The 20,156-nt window shown below is 33.0% G+C and overlaps 1 protein-coding gene across 1 annotated transcript; it reads left to right on the top strand.

Annotated features, from left to right (window-relative positions):
• Window positions 1-414: 414 nt before the first annotated feature.
• Window positions 415-3,852, top strand: LOC127710883 (RING-type E3 ubiquitin-protein ligase PPIL2-like). The gene has a single exon (XM_052216844.1). The coding sequence runs from the start codon at window positions 431-433 to the stop codon at window positions 1,982-1,984; it is 1,554 nt and encodes a 517-aa protein (XP_052072804.1). The 5' UTR covers window positions 415-430; the 3' UTR covers window positions 1,985-3,852.
• Window positions 3,853-20,156: the final 16,304 nt, after the last annotated feature.

Here is a 20,156-nt window from a genome sequence, read left to right as displayed (position 1 = left end):
AAGTATTCTCTTAGTAACGGGAATAATTCCAGAATCCTTTCCCCATACTGAACAACAGTAATCCAAATGTGGAAGAATAATAGCATTGTAAAATAGAATTCGTGCATTATGATTCAAGTATTTCTTGATTCTTTTTAATAAAGAGGGGACTCGTTAAAAATGCTTTATTGTTGATAACTATGTTTCTCTATTAATTTAAAGTATAATACCAGGAACATATATATTGATATTTTGAACGTTGTTTTCGATTTAGACTTGTTGATGTTGATATAGATATAGATATAGATATACTGTTCCCAGATAATACTTACCTACATTACTCACGATCTCTCGCTTTTTCTTCCAAGTATATTTCGGAAGTTCAAGCATTTCTCTTCCCGTCATTGCAATCTTTTCTTTAGAGTTTAAGGGAAACTTCCGATCAAACAAAATGGGCAAAAAACAACATCAGAAAGATAAGTTGTATCTTACATCTACTGAATGGAGAACAGAATTTGGAGGGTACAAAGGTCAGCTTCAGAAATCTGCAGAATTTAGACGTTTACCTTTTTACTGTTGTAGCTTATCGTTCCAACCTTTTCAAGATCCACTATGCACCAAAGACGGCGTCATTTTCGATATCATGAACATTGTTCCATTTCTAAAAAAGTATGGCGTGAATCCTGTAAACGGAGAAAAGATGACAGCTAAAGATCTGATTCACTTGAACTTTCATAAAAACAAAGATGATAGATTTCACTGTCCAGTTACGTTTCAAGTCTTTAATCAAAACTCTAGCATAGTGGCTATTAAAACAACGGGGAACGTGTTTAGCAAAACCGCAGTGGCTAAACTAAATCTCAAAACAGGTCACTTGAAAGACCTTTTAACTGATCAGCCATTTCAAAAGACTGACATCATTACCATTCAGGACCCCACAGATGTTGAAAAATGCAATTTTGCCAATTTTTATCATTTTAAACATAATTTAAAGGTTACAAATGAAGATAAATCTGAATCAAAGTCAAAGATCAGATCTGCAAGCACTATGACTCAATCTGTCCTTGATGAGCTTGAAAAAACTTACAAAGCTCCAGAAAAGGAGGAAGCATCAATGGCCAAAGCAGATAAATTTAATGCAGCTCATTATTCTACTGGCCAAGTTGCAGCATCATTTACCTCAACAGCAATAAATCCTGTCACAGAACATGAAACTGCGCTTATTGATGAAGACATACTGCGTTATGAAAGAGTGAAAAAGAAAGGATACATCAAACTTGACACTAATTATGGTCCACTGAACATTGAACTTTATTGTGATATGGTCCCAAAAACATGCGAGAACTTTTTGAAACATTGTAAAAATGGTTACTACAAAGGTTCAAAATTTCATCGCTCAATTAGAAATTTTGTGCTGCAAGGAGGAGACCCTACTGGTACAGGCCTAGGAGGGGAATCAATATGGGGTGGAACTTTCAAAGATGAATTTAAACCAAATTTACAACACACCGGCCGAGGAGTTTTAAGTATGGCAAACTCTGGACCAAACACAAACAAATCTCAGTTCTTCATCACATTCAGGTCAGCTCATCATTTAGATGGTAAACACTCAGTGTTTGGTAGAGTTGTTGGTGGAATAGGATCATTAGATGCAGTAGAACTCATTGAGACTGACAAGAAAGATAGACCAAAGGAAGACATAATCATTGAAGATTGTACAGTTTTTGTAGATCCATATGAAGAAGCAGATGAACAACTTCAAAAGGAAAGAGAAGAAGATATACAGAAGGCAAAAGAAGAAAAAGAAAAGCTAGAAAAAGAAAGAAAGAAGAAGGTTGCAGCTGAAGGTACTCCTACAGTTTACAAGTCAGGTGTTGGGAAGTACATTAACTTGGCTGCAAGTGATACTAGTTTAAAAAGACCAGGAGGCGATGAGCCATCAGAGACTGAAAAAAAGAAAGCTAAATTTGTACCAGGAAAATTAGGGGACTTTAGTAACTGGTGAAAATATATATTCAACCTATACATGTTATAATTGATTAATTTTAACCATATTCATCTTGACAGTTGATGAAAATGACATTACAATGTATGTACCAAATTTCAAGAAAATATGAAAGTTATTTGTCACATAAAGATATTTTATCATTATGTCATTAATACATGTACATGTATAATAGTTTATTACATACATGACATCTTGACTTTCCAATTCTGCTTTCTCAGATATAATTTTGTAATTTTAAGTTTATTTCTGAGGCAAGTAATCCAAAAGTTAAAAATGTGATAAAAAAAAGTGTCCTTTTTGGCACCTTGAATTAAGAAATCAATCTATGAAAGGAAAATCATTTCTTCAGAAATGTTCAGATATTCAGTAAAATGTCCTTTGTGACTATAATATTCAACGTTTTCCCCACAAATTTCATATACGTGTAGCATCCTGGTAACATGTTATTTTTAAATACATCATGTTTATCCATGTTTATAGAAATTATAGCAATCAAAACAGAATCTATAAGTCCCTTCAGGTCACATCACATTAAGACAATTTGAAACAATACATCATCACATTACCATGATGCTAACAGTACAGGCTTTTTGGAGAACACTGCTATTAAAGGTCATTTTACTCTAAACTATCTGAAAATTGTACTTTAAGGTATATTTCTATATCAATACATGACATGATGTACAATCATATCAAAGCAAAAAAAATTTATTCTTCAAAAAGACCAAGCTATATTAGTTTTATCAATAAAATTGACATAATATTTTAAGGATTGAATAATTTTGCTATATGTCAGTATGTATTGCAATATTAGTAGCCAAATAATGACTTTTGTCATACAATTTATCTAAATATCCTCCTTAGTCATATTATTATTAGTAAGGTTTACATTGATCTCAAATGGATTTATAATATCCTATCCTTTAAATTTTTCTCTATTTCATCAATTTTTTACATGTTGAAATTCGATAAAAACTTAAATTTAATTTATAACAATAAGTAACATTTGTTTTACTGCATTTTGTATTTAAATTAAAAAAAGTGAGGACTTTTAAATACAAAATGCAGTAAAAAAAAGTTCTTTTTTGACCAGGCCCTATTAGGTGGTATTACATCGTACAAAGTCTGTCCAAATTATTTTTGCAAAGAATTCCGCTCAAGCCGGTGCTAAGGGCCGTCTTAAACTTGCAGCGAGGTGAGAGTTATTTTACTCCATGTTGAAGGCCTCACTGTGACTTTGAGATGAAGAACAGCAATAAAAGCGCTGTTCCTTTGCTTTTTGTGTGTTTTTTTGTTGTGCATGTACTGATTCTGTGTCATGGATAGATACCCCATATCCCTTGTTTTTCTGTTAAAGTCAAATGTTAATTATTGTTATAAATTAGATACAAGTTTTTATGGCACATACATGTAGATGTACACAGTTATTGGAATCTATATTTAAAATTTCATCATGTTCATGTTACATGTATTATAATGATTTTTTTTTTATAGATCATGTAGACATGGTAGATGACTGTAATAAATGCATGAATTAAATAAATTTAGAAAATATGCTATTAATTGTGAAGTGTACAGTCAGGGGTATGACTTAAACAAGTGATTTTCTTATTATTTGTTTTAGTGATTTGTAAATTTCAGTAATCACCTTTTCAAGTGATTTTAATATTTCCTTTGATCTTCAAATACAGATTTGGTAAATTTCCCGCTAAATGACAATTTTTTTTTGCAATTTGCTTTTATAAATTAATTATCTCTTTTTATTATCATGATTATATTAATTTCAACAGTGTGTCTTAGGAATTTTCCTGAATTCAAATATATATATGTTAAGTACAAAAATGTACTCTTATCATTGAAGCCATCATGGCCATAAGAAACAAGTTTCTGGTTATTATAATGTAAAAGAAATTATTGAATCAATGAACTTACAGTCAGGGGTACTACTTGTACAAGTAATTTTTATTTACTTGAAGAAGTAAATATTAATATACTTAAATAAGTAAATTTGTAGGATACTTATACAAGTGTATTTTATTTACTTGTATAGGTAAAAAAAAAATTGGGCTTAGTTATGTCCCTTAGACATTCAGATTTTTTTACTTATACAAGTAAAAAAGTCATCCTATCTTCTTTTCTTGAATTCTTAGGACTTCTTTGCTCTAATAGAATTTTTGATTGACTGTCCTTTGCAGATGTCTTTACTAACCATTTAAGTGTAATTTCATGGACAATGAAAATCTCATTTGTCTGTTATCTTCAGAACACTGCTCATTTACAAGCCCCCAAGGGGCAATTTTTGAAGGCCTTGCGCAAATACTTAAGATCTTTGCGCAATCAGTTTCTTTGTTGAACTAATGAGATGAAACATTGAACTCTAATCAAAAATTATGAGCTAACCTGAGAAAAATTGTTAAAGGCATGTTTTTACATCTCAAAACTTGAGAATTTTTGTGGGATTGTAAAAAAAATTTACTTATACAAGTAAATTTTTGAGAAAATTAAGGGGAGATTATTCAAACATTATAATTAACTTATATAAGTTTATTTTATTTACTTCTTCAAGTAAATAAAGATTACTTGTACAAGTAGTATCCCTGACTGACTTAAGTCCTATGTGCATGTTTTTTACATTTATTATGAGTAATTATTGTTGATTGAAAACTTTGACTGATAAAGGATGATGCATATTTTTTTCATGTTTAATTTTCATATTTGATTTTCATTTAATCCCATTTATTTATTAAACTTTGTCATAATGGTAAAATTTCCTTACCATACCATACATTTTGCAGATACGTGTAACTCATTTTTACTGAAACTCTTGATTTTGATTTATACTAGTAAACTTGGTAATTTTTTCATAAAGAATTTGTCTCTTCAAGTTCAAAAATGAAATCAATTTAATTTATTTTTTCTGATACAACTTCTGGTAATTTCCAGTAAAAATCTGATGAAAAAACAATGTGCTGTCTTCCCTAACCATAGGACATGTAGAATGATAATACAGTCATGATAGTAAGAAAAGATAAACGACAATCAGGTTGTCGCATGTATTTCAAACTAATTTCCTAGATTCTAAATATGTGCCAGACATTTACATGTAAACTAATACACATAATACAGTGTTTCAGTTTCAAATAAAATTATCCATATTATTGATATCTGTACTTACTTTCTATTCTGAAAACTGTGCACTTTCAGGTTTTTAATAAACAAACACAGGATATAATTTTGTTCGTTATATACATATATAATATATATTAAAGCATGCAGCTGGCTCATTTTCCCTCTCATTCATGTAGTTAGGTTTGTCATTTTTTTTTATGATTTTTTCATCCATCGTCTATTATCATGATGAAATCTTATTTTGAAAATGACATGTCTGAGAGTTGGTTACCAGTTGTATCCATAATTATCTAGATTGACTATACATGTATAATGTTTTCACATTTGAAATTCTATCTCTTAATAAAATCATAATAAAACCAGATGGGCTTGTTTATCATGTTTATGTTGTTGCAGTTACATACTCAGAATCATGGGATGATAATGGATAAATGTTTAAAATTCAGTGGCAGATTGAGGGCATACTGTAAACTCAGAAATTATTGTGTGCATTTTTTACTGCGATTTAAAAAAAAATGTCTAAAAATGCAAGATTTATCATCACGATTTCACGAAAAGCTGCAGACAGATATATGTATCAAATATCAGAATTGCGAATTCTTATTATTGCGATCTTCACCCAGTCACATTATTTGCATTAATAAAAACATCGCAATAATTTCTGAATTTACAGTATTTAGAATGAGAACAGGTTAATGTGATATGAATATGAACCCAGTTTATACCCAGACTGACATGCTGAGCCAGATTTATTTACCTGCTAGCTCACTAGTCAGTAGGATGACATGTCACCTTACCAGAAGACATGTATACTGACTCGGAACTGACCTGTCTTTTCACTTACTCCTGTATGCTGTTTACTTAGACGAGGAAGCAGCTAATACAAGTATTAAAAATCTTTGGTTTGACAGCGCCAGAGATCGAACTGCCACTTGAGGCCAGCAAGCCAGAAACATGAGAGATGCTGTGTCAATTGTTTTTTTCTCTCAATAAAAAATAAACATACATGTATATATATATATATATATATTTATATATATATTAAATTGTGTTGTCTAGAACATTTCAACCCCCCTCCCTCCCTTCTCCACAAAAAAGAAAAGAAAAAAAAGGAAGGGGATGAAATTTGAAAAAAAGGCAGGACAGGACCTTTGAGTTAAAAAAAAAGGCAGGATGAGCAACTTGGCAAAAAAAAGGCAGGATGACAATTTATGTTAAAAAAGCCAGGATAAACAAATAAAAAAAAGGCAGGACCGAATAGAGTGAAAAATAAAAAGGCAGGACAGAGATTACAACTAAAAAATGCAGGACAAAATTTTTCATACTAGTCCCCCCCCCTAAAAATCAAATGGTAGCTCCATAACAATCAAGACCAAAGCTAAACTAAACTGCACTTGAATCATGACACCTACAACTTGAGGGGGGGGGGGAGTTCACATTTCAAGTTTAAAACAAACCTTAGCACTATTTTGAGCAGAATTGCTTGGTAAATGTTAAGAACATTACATAATTGTAATAAAGGGTAATATCTATTATTCTAGGCAAAGACATCTATCTTCTCGTGCCAGCCCTTTTCAAAAAACGGGGGGGGGGGGGGGGGGGGGTTCCAACCCAGGATAAAAAGGGGGGGTTCCAACCATATGTCCCCATTCAAAAGCATTGATCGTTAAAAAAAGGGGGTTCCCGCGGGACCCCTTCTGGATCCGCCACTGCAACTACTGTTGTAACTTGCATGACATTCTAACTGTTGACGCAGAGAAACAGTACAAACATTACGAAAACCACCTCCTTGCATTGTGAACTTTAAAAAATACATGTATGAATTGCCAACTGGACTTTTAAGCAAGCAACATTCAATCATTCAAAATACGTTAGAATGTATTATTTTGAAAACTGAAATTGGAAGAGAAAATCTGACAAAACAAAACTGTTTGGAATGTCAGTATCGTCAAGGATTTGTATAGAAAGATTCATGCTTGACGACATTAAATGTGTTGCACAAAAAGCTCATCAATGATGTCCTCAAAAAATAGTTGGAGTAAATGTTGGACATAATGCAGTAATTTCTTCTTGAAATGTGTGGTCAGTTCTCAACTTATGTAATTGTCGAAATAACAGCTCACAATCACTTGTTGTGGTAAGATTAGTTGAGCTGGTCACAAAAATGGTTTTGCACCTATTTCCTCAAATTGATAGTTTCGGAAGAGGAAACAAATTTGCAGATAGCAATAATGTCATCATTTACAAGAAAGGGATCTTTTTCAATGTTTCCTAGAGTTGACATTAAGGCTTGGTAGGAAAGATGGTGTCAAAATCATTTCCACTAAAAGTAAAATGTTTCTTCTCTCTTAGGTTCACAAGTTAATGTTTTGTGGTCATTTGCTTTGGCATCAATATTGTGTTGGTTTTTTGCTTTCGAGATGTTTCGGCCATGTACCCGTTCGGCCATACACTAGTTCGACCGTGGTCGACTCGGTCCATTACACATTTTTTTCTATGCATTGTGTTGAATAAAGAAATAAGATGTATGTAAACATTTCTTTATCGTATTTGATTAGACTTTCGTAATAAAGGTAAATTAAAGGTAAAAAAGCAGTGTAAGGAAAAATAGCACAACAAGTAGATCCAGTTGAAAATAAGGTTGCCAGAATTCCATGACCTAGTATTGTTTGTTATTCCCTAGTTTTTAGTTTTTGTCTATGTTATTCACGGGTAGTAACGTTGTCTTATCGTGGAGCGTTTAGTACAGTGTCATAGTTTGGTTAAGTCGGTCATGGTTAAGTTATAGACTCGAGTTACTTCCCGGAACGATTGCCTCCGTTCTTTTCAAATAAGCAAATAAGATGCTTGAATTTATATTGTAAGTTAAACGATCTACATTGAAATAGTTGTTTTTAAGAAATTAACGCACGATAAACAAAATACCGAAATTGATATGGTTTGGTTAAGCAATTGACATGGTTCAGTTAAGTGTCTAGAAATTCGTCATGGTTTTTATCAAATTTGTCATGATTTAGATCCAAATTAATACATATTTGTTTCATCTTAATATTGATAGTTTGTTTGAAGGCGCTTGTGAAAAAAACGAAGTAAAACAATTTACAAATTGACTAAGAAGAAAAAAAAAGCCTTTTTCACCAAATTTGGTGGTCGTAATCGGGAAACCGTACATTATACATTTTTACTTTTCGTGTGCTTCCTAAGATAGAATGTATATTAGCCACTGCTCTTTTTAACTGCTATTCGATCAAATAAATTACAGAAAGCGTTGCTAGAATCTTTTCTCCGTATGTCCATGATGGAATCTGCCGGGAATATCGAGAGCGGCGCCACTAGTCAAATGGTTTAAGACGTCTACCTAAAGTTGCAAAACGTAGCAGCTAATCAAAAATAATTGTTGTTTTACATTTTCTAGCAAACTATACATCTGTTGTTTTTATTTTGAACCAGATTATGTCTAAGATGAACAAAAGAAGATATGAGGGTAATACATCCATAATACAATAACCCAATTACAAAACTAACCAAACGATATTGAGAGAGCACCATACAGTGTTCAACCTTCCACGGGACAAAACATTAACATGGAAGCAGATAAAACTTATTTTTTTTGATAAACTATAAATTACTTACATTTCCGAAATTAAATATATGAAAGATCACAATTTCGAATTAGAATTAGGTCGACATAATGTCCATTTTTTATCAATTATTATTACGAATGAATAAAAATTATTATGTTTTTGTTATATTGTATAAATGTATTGTGTAATATCACTTAACCCGTTTAAGCTTTTTCTTTTGTGCAATACAGACTCAATACAGTGCCGATAATATCACAAAAAGCTCTGTCGATCTAGTATTTAGTACGATAAATTGTACATTATTAAATGTGATTGAAAAAATGTAAATAGTATTATTTGAGTACCATTTGATTTGCATGTTGAATTAAAGTAATACAATTTGGCTATTATTGGTCGACAAGTGTTCTGATATTGATGGGACCTGTGGAGATTCCCACCCAGTATCCTCTCCAAATAACTACAAGCTTTAGAATAAATTACCTAGGTGTTGGATGGTATATCATTGAAGTAAATCCTTAAAATTAAAAGCATATATATGTGTAAGCAAAGAGTTTATATCGACCCCTTTCTGTGTTTGTTTACTTTTCACTTGTACTATTTAATTGACCTTGTGGTGTTGTTGTTTATAAATGTGTTCAAACAAAAGGATTTGGGTGTGTTTGACTGGGTATTTGTTTGATTAATCACGTACTTATAGCTGAGTGTGGATGTACTATTGTTAAAATACATAGGCGGATCCAGGGGGGGGGGGGCCCGGCCTCCCCCTTTCGTGGGAAAAATTTGGTTGATTATATAGGGAATCACTGAAGCGTGACTGGAGCGGGCCCCCCTTAGGTCAGTCAGCGGGCCCCCCCCCCCCCCCCCCCTTACAAAAAGTTCTGGATCCGCCACTGGTATTGGTGTAGTAAAAGGGGTAGGGGTAAGTATTGTGTTTTTATATGAAGAATCTAACCCTCTTTTTTTGTAGAGCCTTCGACTTTTGTCGAAAAAGCGAGACATAGCGATCCTACATTCCGTCGTCGTCGTAGTCGGCGGCGTCCACAAATATTCACTCTGTGGTTAAAGTTTTTGAAATGTTAATAACTTTCTTAAACTAACCTGGATTTCTACCAAACTTGGACAGAAGCTTGTGTATGATCATAAGATAGTATCCAGTAGTAAATTTAAAAAAAAAATTCTGGTTTTTCCATATTTTACTTATAAATGGACTTAGTTTTTCTGCCAGGAAACATTACATTCACTCTGTGGTTAAAGTTTTTGAAATTTTAATAACTTTCTTAAACTCTCCTGGATTTCTACCAAACTTGGACAGAAGCTTGTTTATGATCATAAGATATAGTATCCAGAAGTTAATTTTGTATAAAAAAAATTCTGGTTTTTCGAATTTAACTTATAAATGGACTTAGTTTTTCTGCCAGGAAACATTACATTAACTCTGTGGTTAAAGTTTTTGAAATTTTTTAAAATGACTTTCTTAAACTATCCTGGATTTCTACCAAACTTGGACAGAAGCTTGTTTATGATCATAAGACCGTATCCAGATGTAAATTTAGTAAAAAGATTTTTTTTCCCGTATTTTACTTATAAATGGACTTAGTTTTTCTGCCAGGAAACATTACATTCACTCTGTGGTTAAAGTTTTTAAAATTTTAATAACTTAAACTATCCTGGATTTGTTCCAAACTTGGACAAAAGCTTGTTTATGATCAAAAGCTAGTATCTAGAAGGAAATTTTGTTAAAATTTTGTACCTGTTTTTTCGTATTTTACTTATAAATGGACTCAGTTTTTCTTCCAGTTAACATTACATACAGCCTACAGTTAAAGTTTTTAAAACATTTATTAGATTCATAAACTATCCTGGATTTTTACCAAACTTGGACAGAAGCTTCTTACAATCAAAAGATAGTATCGAGAGGAATATTTTTATTAATTTTTTCCTCATTTTTGTTGAGCCTGCGATTAACAGCAAAAGTAGGCGAGACACCGGGTTCCGCGGAACCCTTACGATTTTTTTTTATTCCAGTCTTCCATTCTAATATAGATATGATCCATTGAATATAAATACTTTTCTTCGTATTTTATAACTAACATGAACTGATATTTAAAAACTGACTGTATTTATGGTATTCAACTAAGTCCTGTTGTTTTTAGAAATATGCTGAATGTTAAGCATAATTAAATATGAATAGTATATGTTTATATTTCCCCTTTTGTAAAATTAATAATGGGAAGAACAGACTGTGCTTTTTCACTAAGCAGACTTTCCATAGAGAAATCAGTAACTCCTTGTGCAATTAAATCTTGAAGCATAACATTTCTATTATCATTATATGTAGCACACTCTACCAGAAAGTGTTTTACTGTTTCAGGTGCTCTATCACAATGTTCACATATTTCAGATTCTTTACATCCTATTTTGTATAAATGTTTGTTCAGCTTGGCAAAACCAGTTCTAAGTGTGTACATTATAGTTTCTTTGTGCCTTATCATTTTTGGTAAGGATACATTTAATAAATGATATTTTTTCTTTATTTCATACAAGTGTCTACCATTTTTGTTGGAATTCCAGCTAGTTTGCCACTTAGTTTTTGTCGAGCCTGCGACTTTTGTCGCAGAAAGCTCGACATAGGGACAGTGATCCGGCGGCGGCGGCGTTAACTAACTTCTTAAAAGCTTTATATTTTAGAAGGGTGGAAGACCTTGATGCTTCATACTTTGCATATAGATGCCTTATGTTACGAAGTTTCCGTCTGTCACATGTCCATTGTCCTTGACCTCATTTTCATGGTTCAGTGACTACTTAAAAAAAAAGTTTAGATTTTTTATAATGTTAATTTCTCTCTTATTATGAGTAATAGGATAACTATATTTGGTATGTGCGTACCTTGCAAGGTCCTCATGTCCGTCAGACAGTTTTCACTTGACCTCGACCTCATTTCATGGATCAGTGAACAAGGTTAAGTTTTCGTGGTCAATTCCATATCTCAGATACTATAAGCAATGGGTCTAGTATATTTGGTGTATGCAAGGATTGTAAGGTGTACATGTCCAACTGGCAGGTGTCATTTGACCTTGACCTCATTTCATGGATCAGTGAACAAGGTTAAGTTTTCGTGGTCAATTCCATATCTCAGATACTATAAGCATAGGTCTAGTATATTTGGTGTATGCAAGGATTGTAATGTGTACATGTCCAACTGGCAGGTGTCATTTGACCTCGACCTCATTTTCATGGTTCAGTGGTTATAGTTAAGTTTTTGTGTTTTGGTCTGTTTTTCTTATACTGTACGCAATAGGTCTACTATATTTGGTGTATGGAATGATTGTAAGGTGTACATGTCCAACTGGCGGGTGTCATTTGACCTTGACCTCATTTTCATGGATCAGTGGTTATAGTTAAGTTTTTGTGTTTTGGTCTGTTTTTCTTATACTGTACGCAATAGGTCTACTATATTTGGTGTATGGAATGATTGTAAGGTGTACATGTCCATCTGGCGGGTGTCACCTGACCTTGACCTCATTTTCATGGTTCAGTGGTCAAAGTTAAGTTTTTGAGTTATGGTCTTTTTTTCTAATACTATATGCAATAGGTCAACTATATTTGGTGTATGGAAATATTTTATGATGCACATGTCAGTCTCGCAGGCTTTATTTGACCTTGACCTCATTTTCACGGTTCATTGCTCAGTGTTAAGTGTTTGTGTTTTGGTCTGTTTTATAAAAACTATAAGCAATAGGTCAACTATATTTTTTGTATAGAAGGATTGTAAGCTGTATATGTCTGTCTGGCAGGTATCATCTGACCTTGACTTCATTTTGTTGGTTCATTGGTCAATGTTAAGTTTTCATGGTTAAGTTTGTTTCTTAGATACGATAAGCAATAGGTCAACTATATTTAATGCATAGGTTGATTGTAAGGTGTACATGTCTGCCTGGAATGGTTCATCTGACCTTGACCTCATTTTCATGGTTCATTGGTCAATGTTTAGTTTTCTTGGTTAAGTCTGTTTCTTAGAAACTATAAGCAATAGGTCAACTATATTTAGTGTATTGAATGACTGTAAGGTTGATAGTTGTAGTAAAGCTTTATATTTAGGACTATCAACATAATATCAATGGTTAGTAAAGAAGGCGAGATATTTCAGCGTGTGCACTCTTGTAAGTATATTAGTACAGTTTTAATATCTTCCTTATATAGTGAGGTTTTTGCATATATTAATTCATAAGTCAAAGCATGTTTTGCTTGCATATCTGCTAATTCATTGCCACAGATACCTACATGGCTAGGAATCCATTCAAGCATATCATTTATACGCTTTAAGTAGTGTAGTTATACTTATAGTATATATATCGTAAATTATTACGGTAAGTTATTGACCTTTGAAAGAGGTCCCTGTATTGCCTGTAATGACAGGATAGTGCTGATAACAAATCAACAAATATAACAACGTTTAAAGGTTGGACATCTCGTATCCAGTTGAGTGCTAAGAATATTGCCATAAGTTCACATGTAATTACTGACAAGTTATTTTGTAGTCTATAACCTTTTGTTTTATTTTGAAATGAGGTATTACATAAGCACAGCTACTTATACCAATATCTGGATCTTTGGATCCGTCAGTATATATATATTTTTACATACATTGTAGTTACTATGTTTTGTATCAATGAGTATGTCGCCCTCGCTTTTAATTAGATGTGGGAGGTCCTTTTTTGTTATAATGTTGTGTAACTGAGTACAAATATTGGGTTTCAGTAAGTGCCACGGAGGCTCTGGACATTCACTTTACTTATATATAACATTTATATCAATATCAAATGTTTGTACAACATCTTGTGCTACACAATAGAATGGTTTTTGCTTGGGTTTAATACGGGTTTGAAAGTATTGATAGTCAAAGTCGTTTTGTAAACTAATTTGAGCAGGATGCAAATCATCAAGACTAATAATATTTAGAAATGCTTTTGTAATTAAAGCTTTTCTTCTTTCCTCGTAAGGAGTGTCACCTATTTCGGCCTGTAAACTAGCAAGTGAAGACCCTTTAATGACCCCTGTACAAATACGTAAAGCCTGTCGTTTTATAAATATGACATCCATGATCTATTTTGGATCTTATCAATGCTACGTATATATTTCGTAGGGTGTGACTATTAGCACCCCATTTGGTACCAGATATTACTCTCATACAGTTCAACACTTTTGTACATCTAGTATGTGCTTATTCCAAGTTAATTCGCAATCAAATATAAGACCTCAAAATTTTACTTCTTTAACTATACACCTCGCCAAAAGTTAAGCAACACCTGCAAGTTTTTGCTTCTATTTTTTGTTTTAAAATCAAATTTGATACTGCTTTGTTCCCATATGTTTCGTTAATCTATTGTTAATCGACAGGTAAGAAATCAGGTATAGATTTTATTCCTATGATTCTAAAAAAAACAGGTTTTCTAAAACTACATACAAGTTTTTTCCTTGCAAGTTTCGTGCAATAAAATGTAAGGTGTTTCACGTGCTGTTTTGTCAGTGTATACGATAAATATTCTGTTTTGGAAGATGCCTATACATAAGTTACAATTGCACAGAAATGGCAAGTCATTGGTATGCGCACTACTGGTTTGAGTCTACGCAGAATAGGTGTTCAATTTGGGGCTGCATACAGTGTCATTTCGAGGTTATTCAAGCGCCATAGAGATAGTGGGACCGTTGATGAGCGCGAAAGTTCTGGTAGGCCACGCAAAACATCTACAAGAGATGACAGGGTTCTTTCACAGTCAGCTCGTCGACATCCTTTCACTACTGCTCGCCGCTTACGCGACAACTGGGGAATACACGGTCGCGTGAGTCTACGAACTGTTAACCGCAGACTAAATTGTGCCCATTAACTTTCCCGTAGGCCTGTCAAAAGACCATTGCTGATTTGTAGGAATCGTCAAACTCTTCATCATTTGTCACGTGGTCACCGCAATTGGACTTTGAGACAGTGGCGTCGAGTCCATTGGTCTGACGAGAGCGAGCAGATTCCTTCTACATCATATTGATGGGTGCATGTGTGTATGGCGTCCCCGGAATACAGCATACAAGGAACAGCACATCATTGGAACTACAGCGTTTGGTGGTGGGGGTTTGACAGTTTGGGGATGTTTTTCATGCGACTGAAAAATGGACCTTTTTGTTCTGGATGGGACTATGACGGGCCAAAAATATCGCGAGAACATCATCCGGGATATCGGTGTGCCACATTTTGACAATCACAAACTTGCAACTAGACCAATATTCATGGACGATAATGCTAGGCCACACAGAAAAACGCATTGTTTCAGATTATTTACGTCAGGAGGCAATTGACACTATTCCTTGGCCAGCCATGTTACCGGATATGAATCCCATTGAGCATGTCTGGGATGATATTGGTCGAAAAATCAACAACAGGGTTCCAGCTTGTCAGAATTTACATGAATTACGAGTAGTCTTGATTGAAGAATGGCAAAGAATTCCTGTAAGAACATTACAAAGCTTAGTTCAAAGCATGAGACGACGTGTGGATGAACTTTTCCGGAAGCGTGGAGGTTACACTCGCTACTGACCTAAATTGTACTTGAATGTATTCACAAATTGTCACTCTCGAGTTTTGAAAAGAATTTTGTGTATAGTGCAGAACAAATTTGTCAAAAACTTCAGTATAAGTTTAAACTTTATTTTGTCTTTTTTTTTGCCATTTTACAACCATTTGCCCAAAATGTAATAGGCAAAAGATCAATCATGAAAACAGTCCAAACTTTTACTTGGCAATTACCATTCTGTATGTTATCTAATAAAAACACAAATTCAGTTCATTTTATCGATATTTCGATTAGTTATGAATCAGTAAAAAAAATTCTGAAAAAATATCAGGCGTTGCTTTACTTTTGGCGAGGTGTATATTTGCAATATACTGTTTCCTTATTTAAGTGAAATATCAGGAATGTTCTTTTTTCTGTTAAATATGATACACACCGTTTTATTGGTAGATAAATTGAATCCCCAAGTATTACACCATTTATAAATATTATTTAAATCATGTTGTATTTTTTCTGTAAAAAAGAAATACATTTTCCTGATAACCAGATGGCTCCGTCATCTGCAAACTGTGACATTTCACAATGTTTAATACAGTTAGTGAGATCGTTTACCATAATATTGAAGAGAATAGGGCTTATACAGCTACCTTGGGGTGTTCCATTTTGTAGTACATATATTTCTTAGTATGTGTCAATAATTCTTACTTGTATAGTTCAATTAGTTAGGTAATCACTAACATATGCTGACATGTTTCCTTTAATTCCTAGTTTAATCATTTTTTTGAATAAACCATTTTTCCAGAGCATGTCAAATGCTTTCTTGAAGTCAATAAATATACTTTTAGTGACTAACTTTTTCAAAAAACTCTTTTGAATGTCATTGTCTAGTCTAATACACTGTTCTAATGTGCTTCTGTTTTTCCTGAACCCACTTTGGGTATTTGCATACAATTATTTCTTTCTAAATACCATTTAAGCGATTATTAACTATTTTCTCCATAATTTTATTGAAATTTGAAATCAAGGAGATTGGTCTATATGACAAAAGTTCGGAATGGGATTTACCAGGTTTTATGTGAGGGATAGTATGCTTTAGGTAGTTCCTGTAGAAACTATATTCTATCAAAAAATAATAGTATAATACTAATAAAGATTTGTTAGTCGTGTGTTTGAACATATTGTATCCAATTTTATCCTTTCCATGTGCACTATTATTAGTATCATTAATCGCATCTTTTAGTTCTTGCAGTGTGAACTCTTCGTTGTAGCAGTCTGAGTTATCTATAAAGAATAATTTTTATTATCATTATTATCTACTTTTGCTTTGTGTTCTTTAAATTCTTCGTCATAGTTGTTTGTACTACTTATAGTGCAACATTTTTGAGCTAATAAATCTGCTTTGTTTTTTGTCGTTTCATAGATAGTATTATTACCTAGTATTAAGGTGTCTATTTCCTTTTTCTCGGTTACCTTTTCTAACATTCTTTTTATATTATACTAGTATCACACTTTTGACAGTTTTGTATCTGTATTCATTGAATCACAGTACGATTCCCAGTGTTGTTTCTGTGAATCATTTAGTATTTGTCTACACATATTTTGTTTTTCTTTATAGTTTTTAAAATCCTCCCCATTCCGAGTATGTTGTGCCTTATTTCTGGTTTTATTTCTGTCTTTTACTGCTTTGGTGCAATTAGTATTCCACCAAGGTACAGATGGTTTATTATTTTTATTATTAATTTTTCTGACTGGAATGAACTCCCCAGCGATATTGGTTATTGTATCCGTTAGTAAAGTACAGGTTTCTTGACCATGTCATCACATAGAATTTGGTTACATTTGCTGGAGAATCCATTCCAGTCAGCCTTTTCGTAGTTCCACTTAAAAATCGATTCATCTTTATAATTCGGTTTTTCTTTGAGTGTTATTAAAACCACAAAATGGTCACTACCATGAGTTGAGCTATGTTCTACTGACCATGTGGCTTTATGACTAATATTTGGGCTAACAAGCAATATATCTATACATGAGGTTTCCAGATTTATTGGATTTAATCTGGTGCCACTGCCATCATTAAGAATGACTATATTGTTATTGAGTATGAAATTACAAATGTATATAGTTCTTTCCCCTTTATTTGAATACTTTTACTGCCCCATAGAGTATGATGAGCATTAAAGTCACCATGCACACATAATTATATATTTTCATATTCTGCTTTCTTAGTATCGGTAGCACTGTCATAAATATTTACTATAGTAATTGTTTTGTTGTCTATTTTGATATCAATACTACTGGTTTCCAGTTTTGATTTGATATTCCTTTCGTGTATTTGATATTATCTCTACAATAAATAGCTGTGCCACCACCCTTTGTGTTTCTTACTGAGTATGATGCCAGCTTGTACCCTTTTATTTGAGTATGTTCCTCTTGATTGTTAAACCATGTCTCTTGTAAACATATAATATGGGGTAGTTTGCTTGATTTGCTCAATGAGCATAAATATTCAGGTTCGTGAGCATTGCAACCTTGGCAATTCCAATGCATTATATTAATTGTGCTAGTTATTATTTGACTTAGAAGTATAAATAATATAATTATAAGATACATGATAAGTTCTATTTGTATAACTGTGTTTATTTTACAATTCATTGTACGGCTTTGCTTAACATTATATATTCAATAGTAAATAGTATAGCTGCGCAAAAATTAGTCAGACTTCAATTTTATACCCAATATTCTATCAAATTTTTTTTTATCAAAAGTAAGTGATAACCAATAATAATTACATGAACTAATGAATGAAAACTGAATACTTTATTAAATTTAAAACAAAGAAAATGTTCCTTACCATCACAACACTGTTTATACGTAACAAAACAAGAAAATAACTCGACAGGACAAATTGAAAATGAGATACATTTCTTGATTGAATGTCCTCAATTTAACAAAATTAGATCTAAATATAAAATCAATGAAATAAATTCAAATATTTCGAATGAAAATTTTATCAAAATTTTAAATCCCAATTCTGGAAAAGAACTAAAATCAATTTGTATGTATATTGAAAAGCTATTGATTTGAGAGACCACCATACTGTTTCATCGGATAATAATCCTTTATAGCCGCTTGTGCATATACACATATATCTTATATAGGTGACTGTGTTTTTAAATAAAATTATGAAAACTTAGAATAATCATGATGTATATGAGTATGGTTTCATGAAGAATTCTGAATGTTATGGTATCCATAGACCATATCTAGAATTGACTTATCACTTGTTGTTACATTGATCTTCAATGTTTACCGAGACGCACACGAAGTGATATGTGCCTTCCGATGATCGGTTGTTTCAGCATTGAAAGCTATGTGGACGAGAAGAAACTTCTATTCTTAGGACGGATATGTAATCTTCCGTGCGAATCTGTATCTGTCCGTATATTGATTCGTAGAGTTAACGACTTAAAATACAACGACGGAAGCCATCCAAATTTGGGATTCACTGTTGACATTATGAACATTTTGCAGAAATATGATTTATCGACATATTTTGATAACTTCTGTGAAACCGGACTTTTTCCAACAACTCTAGTATGGAAGCGTAATGTGAAAACAGCAGTGGCCGCTTTCGAGATTGATAATTGGACAAGACGTATAAACTTTGATGATGACTTTGTTGCTTTTAAAACGATCAAAAATGCATATGTACCTCACTCTGCATGGACTATAGCTTTGAAGCATCCAAACCTACGAAAACAAGCACATTATTGGATTTCTGTTTGCTGTTTAGTAAGAGACAATGGCAATGGGCAATGCATTCTCTGTGACAGATGTGGTAAAATGTTTTTGGATCCATTAAATCACGCTATTGCTTCATGTGACTATCTCGACAAAACACGTGATAACTTTTGGTGTGAAATTATAAATATCAATCCATTAACTTTCAGTATCTTCCTAGCAAACATGTCTGATGAAAAACTCTTTTATTACTTACTATCCTGCAATTCGGACAATTTCCCACTACAAACTGGCCAATTAGAGACATTCCAAGCCATATGCGTTCGATTTATCTATAGATTTGGAATTTTACTACGAGATTAAAATAACTGTAATATCCGTTACTGACACTTACTTATTTCAACTGATCATGACATTCTGATTTAACTTGCCTATTTTGTTCAATTGTTTAATTTTGTGTTTATTTTGTTTATCATTTACACACTCTGTTTCTGGAGGCAATAAAGAATATATATATATATATATTTAGAATTGACTTACATGTCACTTGTTGTTACATTGATCTTTATTTCATTTATAGTAGACTAGAAAATACCCGCGAAATATACTTTGGTTCATAATTTGAAGATATATAGTTTTGGTGTAAGGCGATATTAAGATCTTAAATCTTTTTGAAGCGTGTCACAGACGAAATACCACCACTCAATATGACAATATTTTTTGCATCCCCCCCTCCCCCACCCTAACATTAAATCCTGGATCCGCACCTGATTTCTGGTGTTTCCGTGCACAGAACCACCCCCATATATGAGTGGGCTGAAAATTTTATGCATTAATATATGAATGGGGGTGGGTCACATTCCAGCCGCACTTCGGTACCCATTTTAACCGAAAACTGAAGTAATCCCCCCACCCTTTTCATGTTGAATTGATGCGGTTCCCCGGAAGGAAAAGCTCTTGACGTGTAAAAATCTGTTGTTAAATTGCTGAGAGCGTCAAGGGAATGTGTATCACAAAGTGTTTCAGTGTAAGGTCAATATTAACCGTATCTGCTACGAAATAAAATTTAATTTTGCCGGGCAGACGTGCAATGAGGGAAATGATGACGGTACGTAAATTTCAAAGCCGAACGTCGTGAAGGACGGTCGATCCATA

Source organism: Mytilus californianus, unplaced genomic scaffold, assembly GCF_021869535.1.
Source record: "Mytilus californianus isolate M0D057914Y unplaced genomic scaffold, xbMytCali1.0.p SCAF_8, whole genome shotgun sequence".
Classification (NCBI taxonomy): domain Eukaryota; kingdom Metazoa; phylum Mollusca; class Bivalvia; order Mytilida; family Mytilidae; genus Mytilus; species Mytilus californianus.
The sequence above is the reverse complement of the archived record's forward strand: the minus strand, read 5'-3'. Positions and strand labels throughout refer to the sequence as shown.

Coding starts and splice junctions, on each gene's coding strand:
- LOC127710883 (XM_052216844.1), top strand. CDS start 431: ATGGGCAAAAAACAACATCAGAAAGATAAGTTGTATCTTACATCTACT.